We start from the raw sequence: 20,986 nt of genomic DNA on the forward strand, positions 1-20,986 counted from the left end.
ATCTGGTGAGGGATCTATCGCTCATGGTAAATCGAAATAACTCTACTGGAGGAGAAAATCTGGCTCTGTTGTCATCTACCTTCTCGGTCATCCGACCTCTGAAGATGGTTCTCCTCAAGTTTCAGAGAGGCAGGGAGACTGTTCCAGAGAGTGGCCCCAGCCGAGGAAAGGGATCTACCACCAACTTGTTGCTTGGAGAAGCGACTGACCCTGAGGGATTTGGCGGTGAAGGAGTGAAGAGCACGATTAGGAAGGTATTTACGGAGGGAGAGTTGAAGGTATTGTGGAACCAGGCTCCAGACAGCCTTGTGGACAATGCAAAGGGTCTTGAATTTGATCCTTGCAGCCACAGGGAGCCAATGAAGAGAGTTCAGGGCTGGAGATAAATGATCACAGGGCTTGAGGCCAAGGATAAGACTTGCAGTCCTGTTCCGGATGAACTGCAGGGAGCAGAGTGCGGTTGCAGGCAGATTTAGAAAGAGGCTGTTGCAATAGTCCAGCCTTGAGAACGAGAGCTCTGGAGACAGTGAGCATCTGGGGGAAGGAGAGGAGAGAAAGAATACCTCTCAGGAGGCCAGGTATTGGTTGAAAAGCCAAGGAGAGAGGTTAGACCCGTGGGGAACACCAAAGGAAGAAAGTGAGATAGAGGAAAGGAAGTGCCTGAGTTTTACCTGGGAGGGTCGGTTGGAGAGGAAGGAGGTCTCCCAGGCCAGGGCCTGATCAGTGATATCCAGGCTATCATGGCGGTGATTGCGGTTGGTAGTTAGACTTTTTTGAGACATCAGAGATGTGTGGAGAATAGGAAAATGTGGAGTCGAAGATGGCCCAGAAGTGCTTAGCCTCGCAAGTGGGATCAGGGAGAGGGCCAAGGGAGGCCGGCCAGAGAGTGACAGGAAAGTAAGGTGCAGGTGTGCAGATGAGCAGGATCTCTGTCTTACTGGCATTAAGGCAGAGGTCGCTGGCAGTACTCCACTCCTGGATTACAGACAGACAGTCAGAAATGAGAGAAGGAGAGGAGTTGGCAGAGGGGAGCCTGAACACAAGTTGGGTGAAATCTGCATAGCACTAAAGGTTTCAGCAGAGAGCAGCAATGCAGTGGGCCATTGGTGCCAGGTATTGGTTGAAAAGCCAAGGAGAGAGGTTAGACCCCTGGGGAACACCAAAGGAAGAAAGTGAGATAGAGGAAAGGATGTGCCTGAGTTTTACCTGGGAGGGTCGGTTGGAGAGGAAGGAGGTCAGCCAGGCCAGGGCCTGATCAGTGATATCCAGGCTATCATGGCGGTGATTGAGCAGGATGACATGGTTGACCGTATCAAAGGCAGAAGAAAGATTGAGTAAGATGAGGACAGATGGGTTATTAGAATCAAGGTTGGAGAGAAGGTCTTCACAGATGTTCAGGATGCAGTTTCCATACTTCTAGCAGCTCTGAAGCCAGACTGATGGTCATGGAGACAACCAACAGAATGTGTGCGATGATTAAGCTGAGAGATGGCCAGCTTTTCCAGGAGATTGCCCAGCAAAGGAGTGATAGAAATCAGGCGATATTTAGCCAGAAAAGTGGGGTCGGCTGTGGGTTTCTTGAGAAGAGAGTGCACAAGAGAGTGCTTCAGAGGGGAGGGGAAGGCTCCAGAGGCGGAGGAATGGTTGCAGAAATTGGCCTGAGAAGGAGAAAGGGTGTCAATGTGGTCCTTGATGGTTTTGGGCAAACAGGGAAGAACATGCTTTGACAAGACTTTCATAGATTGGACTTGTCTGGAAATCTCTTCAGGGGAGAAAATAGGAAAAGATGAGAAAGAGGGAGGAGAGGTGGCTGCAGGAGGTCTGGGGTAGCAGAGAGAGAGAAGGGGGAGGAAGAGGAGAGGACGAGAGGGTGGACTGGATGGCCTGTGTTTTGTAGATGACATGAGAGGCAAGGGCCATGCAGAGGGACTGGGAGGTGACAGAAGAGGTAAAGACTACAGCAGGATTGGCCAGCTCCTTGCAGATTTGAAAGAGTTAGGCCGAGTCCTTAGATGCCACAGAGATGCAGGCTTGGATGTGGGCTCTCTTCTTAGTGCGGACAAGGAGCCGGTATTGCCTTTGGAGTAGGCTGCAGGCGAGTTTGTCAGAGGATGAATAAGAAGTCCGCCATTTCCCCTCAGCAACCCTACACTTGCGTTTAAGTGTAACTAGGTCAGAGTCATACCAAGAGTTGCACTTGGCTTTGGGCTTCAAGCGGATGCTCATGACAGGGGCAAGAACATCAAAAGTATCAGAGATAGAAGAATAGAGAATGGAAAGGGCTGTGTCAGGATGTTAATCAGCCAGAGGAGGAGGGGGGGAGAAAGTGGTAGCAAAAGCCTCGACTGACACATGCTTCATAGGTCGGATGACCGAGAAGCTAGTTGGCAGTATTGGAGTTGGCTTGGCCTGAGGGGTAGAGAGGGAGAGATGGGAGGAAAGGAGAGAGTGGTTACTCCAGGAGAGAGGGGTGGTCAAAGGGATAGAGAGGGGGAGGTCGGAAGAGATCATAACATCCTCAGTGTAGCCTGCAGAGTGAGTCGGGCCAGAGGGGAGAATAGAAAGAGAGAGAGAGTCGCAGAGGTCGCGAAAGAGTCCAGAGAAGGGACAGGAAGCATCCAGATGGATGTTGAACTCTCCAAGAAGGGGGAGTTGAGTGGTCGAGGCCAGGAGGGAGGAGGAGAGGTCCACCCACTCAGAGAGGAAGGAGTTGATCTGACAAGGTGGCCAATAGATGGTAGCCACTGGAAGAAAGTGGCCAGGAGAGAGAGAAAGCCTGCAGACAAGGCATTTGAAAGAGGAGTAGGCCTGCATAGGAATGACAGAGGCAGGAATCCACTCCAGGGAGATCAAGGCTACACCCCCTTTGGAACAGTTGGATCTGGATGCAGAGATGATCTTGTAGCCATCAGGGAGGAGAGTGTCACAGCTTGTGACAGAGCTGGCCGTGAACCATGTCTCAGTGAGAGCAAGGACATCGAGGTCAAGTTATTCCAGGAGGCGGCAGACATCAGACGAGTGTTTAACAGCTGAGAGAGAGTTGAAAGTGGAAATATGGAGGAGGTTGACATCCTTGAAGGACTTCTGGGGAGGTGTACAAATCAGAAGTACATCCTGCGGAGATGTAGAAGGAGGCTGAGGGAGAAGAGGAAGGAGGAGAGGGCAATGTAGCCAAGGGGAGGGCAGCAGGGGGGAGGCAAGGAATCCGAGGAAGGGAGAGAAGGGACAGCAGGGGAAGAAAGGAAATGGATGAGGCGTGGGAAGCATCTATCAAAGAGGAGAAGGTTGGCCTGAGGGCCTTGGACGAAGACGGTGCCATTCAGGTAAACATTAATGGTGACCTTAGAGGAGTGGAAGGGGGCCAGGAGGGCCTCCATCCAGTTGCCACCATTAATGGGAAAAGAAGAGAAAGGAGAGAGCACATAGACCATATGAAGAGTCCATAGGTCTTGCGAGGGAACAACAAAGAGGATTGTAAGTGAGGGTCTGTCCGGAGGATCCACTGGTGTAGGTGTCAGCAATTGGGAGACCAGGGTTGGAGAACACGATATCCTTTTTGAAATTCTTCCTGCTAGACTTAGTGAGAAGGGAAGGATAGTCAATGGAGAAACAGAGAAGATAGGAGAAATAGAGTGTGCCATGGGTGAAGTGGAGGAGGAGTGAAGTGGAGAGAGAGCGAGGCAAGCAGGGAAGGTAGATCAGGATAGGAACAGAGGGAAAGAGTAGCACAATGTAGTCACTGGGCACAGCCAAATTCAAGTGAAAAGCACACAGCACAGCCAAAAGGGCACCGCAAAATTTGAAATGGCAGCTGATGAAATCAGCCACAAGGGCACAACAAAGTTTGAATTGGCAACAGTTGGAATAAAGTACAGCCACAGGTGCATCCAAAATTTGAGTTGGCATCAAATGCGGAAACATTGGCTAGGGCCATAATCGGCTCTAAGATTGACTATTGCTGCAGCCTACTCATAGGGTTGCCGGTTTCTGACATCCACCGGTTGCAAGTTATTCAGAATGGAGCAGTCAGGGTTGTGAAAGGCTTATCAAAAAGAGACCATGTGTCGGAGGCCCGGCGTAGCCTCCATTGGTTACCGGTAAAAGCGAGGATTATGTTTAGATTGCTTCTTATCACCCAGAAATGCATACATGGAGTTATGCCACTATATCTAAAAGAACTAGTCTTAGTAAAAAATAACATCCGCTCCCTGCGTTCTGATGAAACAAACACTCTGGCCATGCCACGTGTGAAAACCAAAAAATCCAGAGAGTCAGCCTTCATCTCAGCAGCCCCTCTCAATTGGAACTCATTGTCTGTTACATTGAGGACTATTACCTACGTAGAAATCTTTAAAAAAGGGCTGAAAACTGCTTTCTTTTCGTAGGTTGGATTCTCATCTGTGTTTTCTCTCTGTATACGAACAATCTGCTTCTATTTGGGTTTTACCCGCCTGTCCGTTTGTGTATTGTGAACGTTTCGTTTCGAAGCGCCCTTAAGCCCTAGGGTACCCGGTGCGCTATATAAATGTTAAACAACAACAACAAACAACAAATGAAATCAGCCACCAGGGCACAACAAAGTTCGAATTATCAGCAGATCGAATAAAGTACAGCCACAGGAGCACACAAAATTTGAAATGGCAGCAGATGAAATCAGCCACAAGGGCACAACAAAGTTTGAATTGGCGGCAGGTGGAATAAAGTACAGCCACAGATGCACACAAATTTTGAATTGGCAGCAGATGAAATTAGCCACAAGGGCAGACTAAGTTCTTGAATGTTGGAAGCATGTTAAATAATGAACAGCAACTGGCAGAAAGACTAAGAGCCACTCCCACAAGAGGGGGGTGGGAGTGAAGTTCGGAAAGTCAGGGGGAAAGTCAGTGGAGCAAAGTAAGGGGAGGCAGCTAAACCATGGTTGTTACAGTGTGAGAGTGCCACAGTTCAGACTCCACTGGGGAGAGCAGAAGTGCCCGTGCCGTTGAGCTGGTGGGGGTATGGGTGGACCTCCAGGAGTATCCAGGCAGAGCACAGGGAGCAGAGAGGGGCCCTAGATGTGGGCCTTTGGTAGGGGCTGGCTAAAGCCTGCCATTAACCCTTGATTGGGTAAAAACAAAAAGGCCAGCCTATCAGGATGCAGGGGGCTGGATAGCAGAGTGGGAGGGGTGCCTGCAGAATGACTTACACAGTGCCAGCCATGATGGAAGGGCCACGGTCAGGCCAATGCTAATCAGGCCATAGATGCTGTTGGCATGCTGCACTCGGCAATTTGTAAAAACAAAAAAGGTGGGAATGGCTGGTGAATGATGCCAGCAATCAGCTAGTGCAGCGTGCATTTCTCATCATGATTTTCGTTATGGAGATGCAAAATCTGTTTATATTTAGAAACGGCTTCCAAATTTTGATCAACTGCAAACATACCCCTCTTGTCATTCCGCCGCAAAGACAATAGTGGGAAAAAGAAACATTTGATAGGATTGGCTATAGTACTCGAGACAATGTTTTAGTAGGGCAGGAAGAACCCCCTTTTTTTCCAGCCCAGATTTCCATTCAATATAACAATCAGATGTCAAGAAAGTCCTAATAGAAGAATTGTAGCACAAAAGAGAGAGGTGTGTTAGGACACTGATGAGGGATCATGAGCTTGGCTTTCCAAGTCTTTGGTAATGGATAAAAAAGGGAAATAACTAAGTAATTAAATCCAGACTCAAATTAATAGGCTCTTGGAATACAAGAGGTTTCACACATTTATCCGGTAAAGATCAATTTAAATTTGAGGCATTTGATGTACTCTGCCTTCAGGAGATATAGTTGCGCACATGCCTAAGTTTAAATGGATTCTCTATATATCTAGACCCAGCAGTAAAACCAGAGTGGGGAAGACCTATGTCAGGCTTCTAAGTATCTATTAAAACTGGTTTGGGATTTGCAGTAATAGAGTCTCGAAACCCAAACCCTTATATACAGATGGTAATGCATTGTTAGTATGACATGAGCAAGACCTGTATACATGTGTATGCAATCTTCAAAGTGTATTGGAATCCATTGGTGATAGCGGATGATACATTTGTGGATACCCTTACAGATTTAATTGATGAGTGTCATGTGAACTTGAAGAACATGATTATCCTGGTCTGGAGTCACTTAAACATCACCTGCTTGGATAAAATGAGACAGCCTTTGAAGGAGGAGAGATTTCTTTCCAAACCCTGGTAAAAAAAAGAGGGGTTTTGTGTTTAGGGGAAATACATTTTAGGGGTCTGCAACTCCTTAATGGGCAAGTTTTGAGGGTTTTGCCAGCATGCCCAACTTGGCATAGGGGCGTCCAACTAGAAATCCTGGACTACATGTACATTTCAGGAAATGTATTCCATTTGGTAACGAGGATTGAAGTGATTCCATTGGTCAGTAGTGATGATAATATTTTACAAATGACAAGGGGAACTCTAGAGAAAATACATGAGTCTTAATACAAAAACCAAGTAGATAGTATACAGAACAGGAATCGATTAAGAATGCGACCAAGAGAGATCATTGAATTTAAAGAGCAGTATAATGACTGTATAACTAATTGGAAGGGCTCAATTGGATCAAATCTCCTTTAGCACGGTCCAATTTTGATAGAATTTCAGAGTTGGGTTGCTAAGTGCATGTTTCTGCTTAAAGCAAACCTTTGATCAAATAGTAGCAGAGAAAATTAAACTGCTTAAAAAGAAATTAGGCACATGAAAGTTAGAAAAGGGCCTGAAATTGAGAATTGGTTAAGGTTGTATAGGGCTATTATGTTGCAGCATGAGGCGAAGAGCAAGTTGAGAAACATAGTAAAGAAATTATCTGGTGAAATATGGCAACTGATCAATTTGTTAGAGCGCCTGCAGCTTGCCCTTCAAACAAATGCAGTATCTGAGGAGCTATGGGTGAACAACTTCTCTAGTCTTTTTGGTACATCAGTCAAGGTTGTAGAGATAACAGACAAGTCCCAAGGACTAGAAAGGTCCTTTCAAATGGAAAAGGAAGACATTATAGCCCTAGTTAAAAAGTGAGTAGCCCGCGTGCAGCAAGCCCTTTCGGCATAACGAAAGCCACAATGGAAAATGAACAGGAGTTATGGGCAGAATTTTTGTTGTTGCTGAGGGAAGTGCCATCATCATGGAAGATGGACATAACCGAATCTAAAAACGATCACCCTATCACCCTTTTGGATGTGGCAGGTAAGGTTTTTGCCTCATTCATCTTGAAAAGTATGGCTGAATAGCTGGAGTCCTCTGATCAACATGAAATCTTTCAGTCGGGTTTCATAAAGGGAGTGGGCACATCTCTTAATGTGTTCCTGCTCAATATTAGGAAAACCTGAACGCTTATGAATTATGTGGATATATTTAGCATTCTTCGATCTAGCCCAGGCATTTGATATTATAGACAGCGAACTTCGCTGGTCTAAACTACAAGTGTGGGGTTGTCTCAGTGATGTATTAGATGCAATAAAATCCCTATATTCATATACCTAGATAAGGGTGAGGTTGATCTTGACTGGAAGTCTATCTAGTCCTATAACAACTGGTAAAGGCCTAAAACAGGACTGCCCCTTGTTGCCAGCCCTGTTTAATCTGTTTATTTCAGACCTGGGTGCAACTCTTGAAAGAGCTATAGCTTTTCTACTGCGCATAGATATTAGGGCATTGAGCTGGTTGCTTTACGTGGATGATCTGGTCCTTTTACATCAGACACCAATAGGCTTACAGCACTATCATGATGCATCTCAAGTATATGTAGACTGGAATGGACTTAGGGTAAATATGGCCAAATCAAGGGACCTGAACCTCTTTTCAGCATTGGTCAAATTAAAGTCTGCTTTTCAAGGGTGCCTGAACCAAGAGGTCCTATAAAAGGTGGACACGTTACATATTTGGGTATGTGCTTAAATATCAGTTCAATTGATGCCCCAAGAGAAAAAGTCTTAAGAGCAAAGGCAAAAAATCTGGCAGCCCAGCGACGTGCCTTGCTGAGAAGGTCTTGTCGCTATTAGTTAGTCCCAGTTTTGGATTGTTATACGTTAAAAACAGTGGCTATATTAACCTACGACTCAGAGGCCTCATTTGGAGCTGGAGGGCCATCCAGGTTATTCACCACAAATTAGGTCTGCTTTCGCTCAAGGCTATGGTCATGTGGAAGACATTATCTTTGTATCGGAAATACCTATTAAAGATGGCCCTACTATTTTCCAGATCATTAGGGATATGTTGCTGAAACTAAAAATAAATGTATTTAGAATGATTGTCAACTTGCTTGTTGCAATGTCTTGAAATACGGCATGACTGAAGATGAGTTATTAACAAATGCAATCAGTGTAAAAGGGAAATTGTGGAAGATGGTTTGGCTTGAGACTCAGGAGGAGAAGATGCCGTGTAAGTTGTCCCACTCTTGTAGCCTTCATTGCAGACCTTATAATGCCCTCCCAGGATACTTGAGTATGTTTCCTATTCGCCATTATCGTGCTAATTTCTTATGGTTTCGAATGAATCTCTAGTCTACTAACGAAATTTTATTTGCAAGGAAGTCAGTGGGTGCAACAGATTCAATGTGCAGATTTTGCACAGCTAAGAATCACATAGATTCACCCCAGCACCTTTTGTTTTTTTTGCACAGGATTGACAGAAATGTGAACACAGTGCCTCAGGAAGTTTTTCTCCGAAAGCAGTAGAATGACACAAGAAGGGTGGTGGGGAGCTTTGCTGGTGGGCGAGATAGTATTCTTGGTTTTAGCAGTGATTCGATTTTTAGAAAAAATATTTAAGGAATGTGATAAATTAAGTAAGTCTGTTATATGATGATTTTAGGAAAATAAATTTGATTTTCATACATATTGCTGCTGCACAATCCTATCATTTTTGTAACAATTTTAATGTACAGAAATTTCTCATCGTGACAGATTGCACTTCGCTTATTGTAAATTGTTTTATATTTCTTTATACACAAAAGTATTAGCCCTCTTTCACTTGTGAGAATCTTGCTGGCATTTAAAAAGGAATCCTTTGTTTTATACTGGATCTCAATGCACAAAAAATTTGCAAACTAACACTAGTTGCTTCTTCTTCTCTTTGGCAGGTTGAGATCGTTATGTCCTTGCTATCAATGTTTTGTCCTCCATTGTTTGAAACAATTGCGATTATGGAACACTACCACCCACGGGTTGCTTTAAAGTGGCAGCTGGGTCGAATCTTTGCTCTGTTTCTAGGAAATCTCTACACGTTCTTGCTGGCTTTAATAGACGATGTCAATTTAAAGGTGAGAATGATCTCTACTTTCTCTAAAACTCACTACTAAATGTACACAGAGAGTGTTATTGTCTTGCCTACTTCTTCATTTCCGTCTTGCTAACTATCCCATCAACCTTAGTAGATTGTAAAATACTCTATGAAAGTTCTGCTCCTTCAATTTCTGTCTGCACATTGCACAGTACTACCTCCATGTTTCTCTATGGCGTGTGGCCAACAATGTCTTATATTATATATCTTTGTCACCTTTGCAAACGTAGTACATGTCGCCATTGCTCCACATTACAATCATGGATATACAGCATGTGGTCTTCTAAAAAAACACGTTCCTGGTTTTCTACATTTCAATTTGCATTTTGTCTCTGAAAATATATTATACTGATAAAGACATTTGTCGACTGGACATTGTGTGCAGTGTAAGTGAACAATGAAGATTGTGTACTATGGCAATGGATTCTGAGATCTTGGTGACTCCTTAAAATGCCTTAGTTGGAGGTGCTTTAAAGCTTTAAAGCAACAGACTGACCATGTAGCTCTCAGTATTTAGACATGGACATTCTCACTGAAGAGTGACTGCACAAAATGTACAGCAACTTTTGAGAGAGACAGGTAGTGGATGATCAACATTTGCAACAGTCTCTGACCTATGGGCAGAAATGGTGGCATTGAGGGTACCCATGTTACAAGTTATCTGTAGGATCTGTTTGTGGAATGGTAGAAATCAGTTGATTGACGGATCAAGAATTTAACATTGTAATGCATTTGTGCGAGTAAGATAATTCTGTCTTTAAGAAATGATATAGTTGTATAAGCGCCTAACAAATGCTAAACTAAATATAGGTCAAAAAAGCTGTGGATAACTTTTCGCAACAAATATCCTCATTTCATCTAAGCATTAAACCATCCACTTTTGGAAATCTACCCCTGAATTGGAATGAGATCGCTCCTGTTTTGACTTGAATATTGGTTTGACTTGAGATTAGGAGGACTGGTGAGTCGAGTCTTTGTGACCTTCACCTTGCTCACACAGAATGACACTAAACACTTTACTCATTGTATCCATTTTATCAATTTGATATAGTGCACTACATCATCCTCCAAATCCATCCACATCACATTGTCCTTGTTTTGCCTCAAGAACTAAGGTGGTTCAAGTGCTTCTTTTCTGATTAAATCAGTCCTCGGAACACAGCCTTAGCCACATTACATTTTCAAAGACACATGGACCTTATATGCAAACACCAACTCCCTTCTACTGCTACAACCATGACATGCAATTTGTGAATGTGTCAAATGGACTAAATGACACAGAGAAGTTCATGGGGAAAACAGCTTTAGGTTCAGTGGAACTTAAACTGAAAACCTAGCCCTCACCTCCTTAGGAAAAACGTCTTCACCCTTACCCGTCCACCTTCTTGTGGGAAACAGACCCTATGTTACCCCAGGTATGCAATCAAGATTTCATCACTCAGCACAAATTCCCTTGCTGTTACTGCACTCAAACCAACTTTTTTTCAAGTGAAACTCCTTACAAAATCAAAATCTGCATACAAACAGAATCCTATACAATGTTTGTAGGATTCATAGCAATATTATTATTATTATTATTATTATTATTATTATTATTATTATTATTATTATTATTATTATTATTATTATTATTATTATTATATTTATTGAGTGCAGGCCTAGCTTTGAGAAGCAACAGAGCACTTTACAATCATAGGGGGAAAGCATGGTGAGGGGAGCTGAGAAAAAAGGGAGTGGGGAGCAAACAGCAGGGAGGGTAGAAGGTGGGCAGTTTGCCAGCAATGGATCTACAAGCAACAAGGGAGGAAACGGTGGGGATCGGATCACCCAGTCTTAGATAGAGTGAGCAGTGGAAGGAGTGTAGTCCTAGGTGTTAGTAAACACAGACAGGATTATATTCATATTCTCTATGAAGGCTTCCCTCTGGTCCTACATGACTCCCAACCACAGTAAGAGACGGCACACATTCTATTGCTGAGAACATATGCTCATATTCTGCTTAGGAAAAGGTCAACCTTTACCATCCAAGTCACACACATACAGTGGATTTCGGTGCTGACCAGAATTTACCTCAAGATGCTGTGCCTTGCAAACACATTTCTGGAAAGATCTGCACTATACCACCTATAAGAATATGTCTCACAATGCTGACAAACAGAGGACTATGTTCCACACAGGTCAACAATTTGATAATCCAAATATTATGTTGATTCCCCCAGAATATCAATGAGTCAATACATTTGCTCCCCAACTCTGAATTAACCTCCCAGAAGATTGTACTGCAAAACCTGATGTATTTCAGGGCAAAACTCAAGACCCATCTATTCTAACAAGACACAAAGGGGGGAATCACTGCTGGAATTTGCCAAAACTCCCAGAAGAAATTACATTATCCACTGAATGATCTAGAAATAATAGAAAACTATTCCTCATATGGAAGAAATATGTGAGTGGTAGTTGGAGATATATCCAATTTAGTCTAAAAGTGGAGGTTAATTTCGATGTTAGTCCTTTTTAACAAGCTAAAAAGAGCCCTGTTGTAAGTGCACCAGGACTGGATGGCAGATAGACAGTCCGGGATGATGGAAGATGCAAGAGGGTCAGCACGAGGTTTGAAAAAAAAGTTGTGTGCCATCTGCATAACACTGGAAGTTGGGGGAGAAGGAGTACATGAGGAGTGCCATCTGAGCAAGGTAAGTGTTAAAGAGCCAGGATGGGGGGAGGCTGGAGCCCTGGGGGACACCACATGTGAAGAAAGAGGTAGCTGAAGAGAAGGCGCCCAAAATAACCTGGGACGATAGATCGCTTAGGAAGGTGACATGACCCATGACGTAGACTAACAGCGAGTAGCCATCTTGGATCGCTCCTGTTTTGACTTGAATATTGGTTTGACTTGAGATTAGGAGGACTGGTGAGTCGAGTCTTTGTGACCTTCACCTTGCTCACACAGAATGACACTAAACACTTTACTCATTGTATCCATTTTATCCATTTGATATAGTGCACTACATCATCCTCCGAATCCATCCACATCACATTGTCCTTGTTTTGCCTCAAGAACTAAGGTGGTTCAAGTGCTTCTTTTCTGATTAAATCAGTCCTCGGAACACAGCCTTAGCCACATTACATTTTCAAAGACACATGGACCTTATATGCAAACACCAACTCCCTTCTACTGCTACAACTATGACATGCAATTTGTGAATGTGTCAAATGGACTAAATGACACAGAGAAGTTCATGGGGAAAACAGCTTTAGGTTCAGTGGAACTTAAACTGAAAACCTAGCCCTCACCTCCATAGGAAAAACTTCTTCACCCTTACCCGTCCACCTTCTTGTGGGAAACAGACCCTATGTTACCCCAGGTATGCAATCAAGATTTCATCACTCAGCACAAATTCCCTTGCTGTTACTGCACTCAAACCAACTTTTTTTCAAGTGAAACTCCTTACAAAATCAAAATCTGCATACAAACAGAATCCTATACAATGTTTGTAGGATTCAAAGCAATATTATTATTATTAATATTATTATTATTATTATTATTATTATAATTATTATTATTATTATAATTATTATTATTATTATTATTATTATTATTATTATTATTATTATAATTATTATTATTATTATTATTATTATTATTTCTGGAAAGATCTGCACTATACCACCTATAAGAATATGTCTCACAATGCTGACAAACAGAGGACTATGCTCCACACAGGTCAACAATTTGATAATCCAAATATTATGTTGATTCCCCCAGAATATCAATGAGTCAATACATTTGCTCCCCAACTCTGAATTAACCTCCCAGAAGATTGTACTGCAAAACCTGATGTATTTCAGGGCAAAACTCAAGACCCATCTAATCTAACAAGACACAAAGGGGGGAATCACTGCTGGAATTTGCCAAAACTCCCAGAAGAAATTACATTATCCACTGAATGATCTAGAAATAATAGAAAACTATTCCTCATATGGAAGAAATATGTGAGTGGTAGTTGGAGATATATCCAGTTTAGTCTAAAAGTGGAGGTTAATTTCGATGTTAGTCCTTTTTAACAAGCTAAACAGAGCCCTGTTGTAAGTGCACCAGGACTGGATGGCAGATAGACAGTCCGGGATGATGGAAGATGCAAGAGGGTCAGCACGAGGTTTGAAAAAAAAGTTGTGTGCCATCTGCATAACACTGGAAGTTGGGGGAGAAGGAGTAAATGAGGAGTGCCAGCTGAGCAAGGTAAGTGTTAAAGAGCCAGGATGGGGGGAGGCTGGAGCCCTGGGGGACACAACATGTGAAGAAAGAGGTAGCTGAAGTGCCGTACACTGCAGCTTATCCCTATGTATGCAAGCACTTAAAGGTGTCCAGTCTCAGACGGCTCCGTTAAGTGTATGTGTACAGTATACATTAATCGGAACCCATCTAAAAAATATGACGCGTTATTCTCACGGCTACCGTAAAAATTGCGTGTTAGCACAGTATTCACACGGCTACACAGTCATTGTGTGACATTGCTTAAAGTGGAATTTGGAAATTGAACAACCATAGCCAACACCACAATTTAGCATTTACAAGCCATTAAAATTACCCAAATTCTGCTTTTTTACATTGTTTGGGGCATTTGTACTGCACTTTACCATAGCTAAGAGAGGGAAGCTCCCATTTGGCTGTCATCTCGGATATGAAGACATATGTGTAATTTCCACAGTTACACAAGCGATCTTGAACATGTTTATATATTTATTCTTATAGTTATTCTGTAATAGGCCACACCACAAATAAGCTTCCTTAGGCCATTCTAATTGTTAGAGTGAATTCAATCCATTTTTTTTTCTCCCTTTATTCTGCCTGTTAACACAGCTATGAAACCATGCCCACAATGTGAACTTGATCACGCCTCCCACATCTCCTCAACACAGCTCCTGATCGGCCCGCACTCTTAACCATGATAATTTCACCACACCTAAAGGACATTTGTATGATTCTTTCATTGCTTTTTACCTTGGAGTGAGAGACGTTTTACTCTACCAGAAAAAGCACATTTTACCCCAAAAAATCCTGGCTAATTGGTGAGTACAAATGCCTCTGCACATGCATGCATGTCAGACACTGAAAAATGGGAAAACCCAACTAATGACAACCATTATCACCTCCCCAGGGCACAGTGCCTACCCTCTGAGCACCTACATGATGACGCCAATACGGAACCCCACCACACCACCCGAGTTAAGATACAACGCAGCCCATATTGCAACCCGGGGCATAGTGGAGAGCACATTCGGAGTGCTGATGTCATGCTTTCGCTCCCTTGACCGCTCTGGTGGACAGCTGCTATATGCGCCCCCAGTAGTGTGCAGGATCATAGTGGCAGCATGTGTCCTGCACAACGTTGCAACCCGACGGGGCGTGCTGGTGGACATCGTGGTGCCCCCACATCACCAACCACATGCACGGCCACTGCGCATGGGAGGTGTAAGGGCACGTGGTGAGGCAGCCCGTGCCCAGCTTGTGGCAAATTCCTTCACCTAAATCCCACCCCTGCGGAGTGCACACAGGCCTGGCACATACCAGCTGACAATTTATGATGATGACAAAAGAGACAGTCAACTGTCACAACCATACCACCCTGAGATCATTTACCTGGAAGTGCTACATTGTGTGCATCCCTAGCTACTTAAACACACCCAATGCTGTGTCAGTAAAAGGCACACATTCATGCAGCATGAAGGTCTACCCTCTTGCAAAATAATACAACCACCTTTTCCTCCCTTACCACTTGGTTGCCTCCCAGCCATGGCACTGATGTTTTTGTGCGAATCGGAGGTGCAATAAACAATTGTCCTGGGCAATTTGGGTGAAGGGGGCAGGGTACTAGATGGAATACATACCCTAGTGCTCTAGCAAGGCTGTCTGTGACCCCTGGTTGAAGATGATAGGTCATGCAATGCTCAGGCACCCCAAAAACAAAATTTAACATGCACGCGACCCCTGGTAGCCCAGGTGCATGGAATAAAGGAACCACACTATGCTGTGGTATCCAGAAACACAAAAGTAAGCATACACATGGCACACGCAGGCTACAATGACCTCTGAATGGGTACGCGACACACAGGGGCAACCACAGTTGAAAAATACGTGTGCGACTCACCGTCTGCCTAGAAAAGGAACGTGAAAAGACGCGCGTGTGCGCATTGGCAACACCTCTGCCAAAAGAAGAATTGAACGCTGTCTGAGTATACAAGGAGTACGAACTGGAACCGTTATGAAGTAATCACGTGTGAACCGACAAGAAGCACAAGAATCACCCACTCGCTCTCCACAAAAAGCACGTACAAGAAAATGGTGTCCTACACGTACCTTTTAACCATGCCCACACGTGCCATGTCACTTACGTGCTTACGCGCTGAGGGCCTTTCCTCCAATTACATGCAGTGACACCCAGACATGCAGTTTTTACACGTGTAGAATCACTATGCACCCGTGTGGAGGGAAACGTCACAGACGCGCTTATGCGCTAAGGGCCTTTCCTCGAATTACACGCTGATGTGCAGTTTTTTCACGTGCCAAATCACTCCGTATCAAGCTGGCCACGCGACAACACGGAAGGCCATTTTCCTGCCCCCCAGAACCACGAGCCTGCTCCCACCTGCCATCTGCTTCTGCCTGCCTGCCTGCTTGCCACGTGCCCTGCTATTTGGTGCCTGCACATCAGCCGTCTGCAGAGGTCCAGTTGCTGTGACCACCCCTGCTGGAACAGTAGACTCCCGACTGAAGTTCCATTGCTCCACAGACCAGCACCTGGACCCAGTTTCCCACCCACACGTGCCTCGTGGGTTGCCACATTGGGGGAAACACCATCACAGACCACTGGCAACCCCCAGCCGGTTGGGCAGAGGGCTACCAGCTTCAGTGCCGCAGAAGTTGGTATCCTGGTAGAGCAAGTCCTGATGCATTATGATTCCCTCTTCGAAAGACCACGCGCCGACAATGAAGGACGGAAGAGGATCTGGAAGGACATTGTGGCTGCCATCAACGTGGAGGGGGTGGCAGCCCGCGACATACAACACATCCGGAAGCTCTGGGAGGACTTCAGGTCCAGGACCACCAGCAAGGCCCAGCACCTCTTGGCGGCAGCGCATGCAGAGGGGTGCCGGGTCCACCTTACCAACAACCAGATGAGGTTCCTGGAACATATACGCCCAGCGCTCCACCTCCAGGTCCTTCAGAGGCAGACCCGTCTGGAGTCGAGTGGTAAGTGTCCATGCGTACTGATTGGACTCAGTGCATGTTGAGGTGTGCCAGGAGTGTGCAGCATGGACATATGTCTTGAAAGGCCCATGCATGGATGTGTATGTACAGAGACATGAGCCTGCCGCATGTGAGTCCAGTCATGTGTGAGGCACATCAAGGGTGTATGTGTTGAAATGCATGATGCCCAAATGCATGTGGGGATGCACACATGTTCACAAATCTGTGTATGTACTATGTCATGGTTGGGGTGTGACACATGGATGCTGGTTCCACCCTCATGTACGTGCACGGCATACATGTGCTTGTGTGTGTTTGACATGTGTGCGAATGCGATATGCCATGGATGCATGTGACACAGACATGTAGGAGTCTGATTGGCAGATGTGACATAGTTGCCGATGATTTCACTGTGACAGGTGGTGGAGATGTACAGATGCATGTATGTCTGGTGACGTGTGTGCATCTGTTCGGCACTCCCCGTGTTGCATGTGATGTCAGGCTAACCTTCAGATGCTCATGCTGTTGTATGTGTATGGATCTTGCCTGCTCCAACATTCTTGTTAATTTGCGCATGTGTGTGGGTTCAAATGATATGTGTGTTGGGGAGTGTGATGCCATCTGTGAAGTTTGACACTGCCACTCATGTGCAACTGTCATGGGTGTATCAGACCATTGTACAGTGCCCTGATGCCTGTGTTATGTCTCTCCCTGTCTGCAGCGTCAACTGATGAAGAGGGCAGAGACGGTGCTTTGGGGCACAGCGGCAGGGATCCCACCGCCAGCCAGAGATGCAAGGCCCAGCTCCCCTCCCGGGTTGTCATCTCTTCGGGGAGTGAGGAGTCTGGTGCCACGTCCGTGGCCGCAGCTGCTGAGTGTAGGTCCAAGAGGCGGAGGTCAGAGGTAGACTACTCAGCAGCAGAAGGGGCAGCTGAGCCCCCACACGGGCCTATGGAGGAAGATGGCACAGAGTCATCCAGGTTGGTGGGGGGTTTGGTTGAGGAGGAGGCCGTGGAAGGCCCACTCACGATGCCTGGAGGGGGGCATTCCACTGGTGCTAGTGGTGCAATAAAGGGGCAGGGACAGGAGTCAGCACAGGCTGCCGCAGAGGTGTCTGTGTGCAATCCTGTACCCGATCTTGTGACTGCATCATCCCACACCAGCTGGGATACCTTCGTCCAGACCCGTTTTCAGGGAGGGGATGCACGACCAACAACTGGCCTTCCTCTCCCTGTGGACATGGCTATCCGGGACCGGGTTGAGCCTGTCCTGGCTGGGGTGGCGTTGCGTCAACATGGCATTCAGGATGACGTGCAGGGTTCTTGTGTGGACAATGCACATAATTTTGAATGCCTCATTGAACGCGTCGACCTACTAGGATGGGTCAGCAGTGCTGGGTTCCTCCGTGTGCTGGAACTTCTATCGACCCCCTCCTCAACTGACACCCTATGCGCCAGTCATCCTCCATGCCATCTTCCTGCCCGTGTATCACCTGGACACGCTGTGGAGCTGACCCTGAACCAGCGGCCAGGCTGGTGGAGGACACACCCCTGCCACAGTCGGGAGTCGGAGGTCCAGCAGGGGTGGCCAACCCAACAACTGGACCCCAGCAGGATGAGGACGTGCAGGCATCGACAAGCAGGGCATATACACAGCAGCAGGCTCAAGGTGGGAGCAATGATGGCTCCGGGCCATCAACATCACAGGGGCAGGCATCGGCCAGAGGGCAGGAGGAAACTGGATTGGGAGTGTCTTCCATTTGGCAGCGGTTGGGCCGGAAAATAGATGCGGAGCGGCGGCAGGTTGCAGAGGCACGGCTCACTATGGTCAGGGCGGAGAACTCCATGCGCAGGACATTGAGGCAGGCTGAGTGCCTTGAGGCAACTCGCAGGGAGTTGGAGACCACCATGACTGCATTCCTGCGAGACCTCTGGGCCAGGGAAGAGGCCCGCCTCCAGGACGTTGAAAAGGAGTTCGATGGTGCCCTGGCCCGGAACATCAAAGAGTGAGCCCTAGGACATGCCCGCCGCCTTTGTACATAGTTCTTTAGTGTTAGGTTTCCTTTTTTGTTTTTTTGTTTTTTGGAGTTCATGGACTTTGCTCCACTTTATGTACATAGTTATTTTGTAGGATTTCTGGTAGGTTTCCTTTGGTTTGGGCATCATGGACCCTTTAGACTTGCAGTGTACATAGTTCCCGACTTGTACATACTGTAGTTATTTTGACATACCATGGATCAATGGTTTTTTTGGGATTTTTTCATTGACTTTATTTGGACATTGGAAATGGACCACTTCCCTTTTTTCCTCTTGTGGATTATCTCTTAATTTTCAAGGTTGATTTTTCAATATGTTTTTTTCATTACATTTTTTAATACATATCATATATCTTCATTATTGGTGTGGTCTACTCTCATTGGTTTTGTGCATATCTCTATGAGCATTGCGTCAGTCATGTGTTGCCACTGTGTGGCTCTGTTGTACATTTATGCATGGCCATGGTGGTTCTTTTGAGACTCTCGTGGCATGGGTAATTTGGGAGTGGGTGCAGTGGATGGTTGTGTGCGTGTACTTGGGGGCAAGGTGGAATAGGGTTGGAATTAGGGACATGGGTCTGTTTTGTTAGGACATGTTGTTTGTTGGGCCATGTGTCGGGGCCTGCTGGCAGGTGCCTGTCACTGCTGGGTGGGTGGGTGGTTGGGTGGGTCGGGGAAATGAGTCGGGGCCTGCTGGCTGGTGCTCATCAACGGTGGGTGGGTGGGGGACATGAGTCAGGGCATGCTGGCAGGTGCCCGACATTGCTGGGTGGGTGGGTGGTTGGGTGCATGGGGGACATGAGTCGGGGCCTGCTGGCAGGTGCCCATCAATGGTGGGTGGGTGGGGGACATGAGTCGGGGCATGCTGGCAGGTGCCCGTCAATGGTGGGTGGGTGGGGGACATGAGTCGGGGCATGCTGGCAGGTGCCCGTCAATGGTGGGTGGGTGGGGGACATGAGTCTGGGCCTGCTGGCAGGTGTCCGTCAATGGTGGATGGGTGGCCAGTTGGATGGGTGGGGGACATGAGTCAGGGCCTGCTGGTAGCTGCCCATCAATGGTGGGTGGGTGGGGGACATGAGTCGGGGCCTGCTGGCAGGTGCCCGTCAATGGTGGGTGAGTGGGTGACATGTGTCGTGGCTCGGGGCTCACAAGTGCATGGTGCCATGTGGGCTGCCTGCAGGGCATGGTCAGGGGTGTAGGGTAGTCCCCTGTGGTATGGGCTGCCTGCAAGGCATGGGGAGGGGCCACAATGCCAAATCACGTGTAAAACTCCCTGCACACCCCTAAAATACACGTACCCCGCTGGCGCTAGCAGAATCGCGTGTGATACTCCCTGTGCACCCCCGAAATACACGTACCCCACTCATGCAAGGCCTTTCGTGTGTGAAACTCCCTACGCACCCCTGAAATACACGTAAACCACTCGCACCAGGCCTATCGCGTCTGAAAGTTCCCGCGCACCCCCGAAATACATGTACCCCACTGGCGCTAGCAGAATCGCATGTGATACTCCCTGTGCACCCCCGCAATTCACATACCCCGCTTGCGCCAGGCCTATCACATGTGAAACTTCCCACGCACCCCCGAAGTACACGTACCCCGCTTACGCCAGGCCTATCGCGTGTGAAAATCCCCACGTACCCCCAGAATACAGATACCCCATTCGCGCCAGGCCTATCACATGTGAAACTTCCCGCGCACCCCCGAAATACATGTACCCCACTGGCGCCAGGCCTATCGCATGTGAAAATCCCTGCGTACCCCGGAAATACACGTACCCCGCTCACGCCAGGCCTATCGCGTGTGAAACTTCCCACACAACCCCGAAATACACGTACCCCGCTTGCACAAGGCCTATCGCATGTGAAAATCCCAGCGTACCCCAGGAATATGTGCAGGCACCCCATCCACCCTGGGCATGCCCCACAGGCAGCCCAATCACCCTCCCCATGCCCCGCAGGCAGGCCATCCACCCTGGGCATGCCCAACAGGCAGCCCACACCACAGTGGGTACTTTTTCTATGCAATTTACCTGGCGCGAGAGGGGTACGCATATTCCGAGGGGTGCGCAAGTAAATTTTCATGCGTTTTGGCTGCCGTGAGCGGGGTACGCGTAGTATTTTCACGCGATTACAGTGTAGCAGCCCTGTAAACAGGTCCAGGGTTATCACGGCCCTTTGCGCCGCATTGGGAATTCAAGGGCTTTTCCTTGCGCAAGGGGCATTCTTGGGGGCATACTGGTACTGCAGGATGTTCACTGCGCCAGCACTCAAAATGGCTCGGAAAATCCATGAATACGCGGTGCACCAGAATGCTGTTTAGCGCACATGGCTGGCGCACGCTGGCGCATGCTCCCTCTCTGCGCTGCTCGCATGCTCTGCCTCTGTGCTGAAATCT

The 20,986-nt window shown here is 46.7% G+C and overlaps 1 protein-coding gene across 1 annotated transcript in view; it reads left to right on the forward strand.

Moving 5' to 3' along the window:
• Positions 1–20,986, forward strand: part of LOC138510283 (transmembrane channel-like protein 2-A) — a 614,464-nt gene that overhangs the window by 350,602 nt on the left and 242,876 nt on the right. Inside the window, exon 10 of the mRNA XM_069625813.1 lies at positions 9,106–9,285. Within this exon, the coding sequence (XP_069481914.1) occupies positions 9,106–9,285 (180 nt within the window). The remainder of the gene's footprint in view (positions 1–9,105; positions 9,286–20,986) is intronic.

The sequence above is a fragment of the Ambystoma mexicanum genome, chromosome 6p, assembly GCF_040938575.1.
Source record: "Ambystoma mexicanum isolate Mex_15411 chromosome 6p, UKY_AmexF1_1, whole genome shotgun sequence".
Lineage (NCBI taxonomy): Eukaryota > Metazoa > Chordata > Amphibia > Caudata > Ambystomatidae > Ambystoma > Ambystoma mexicanum.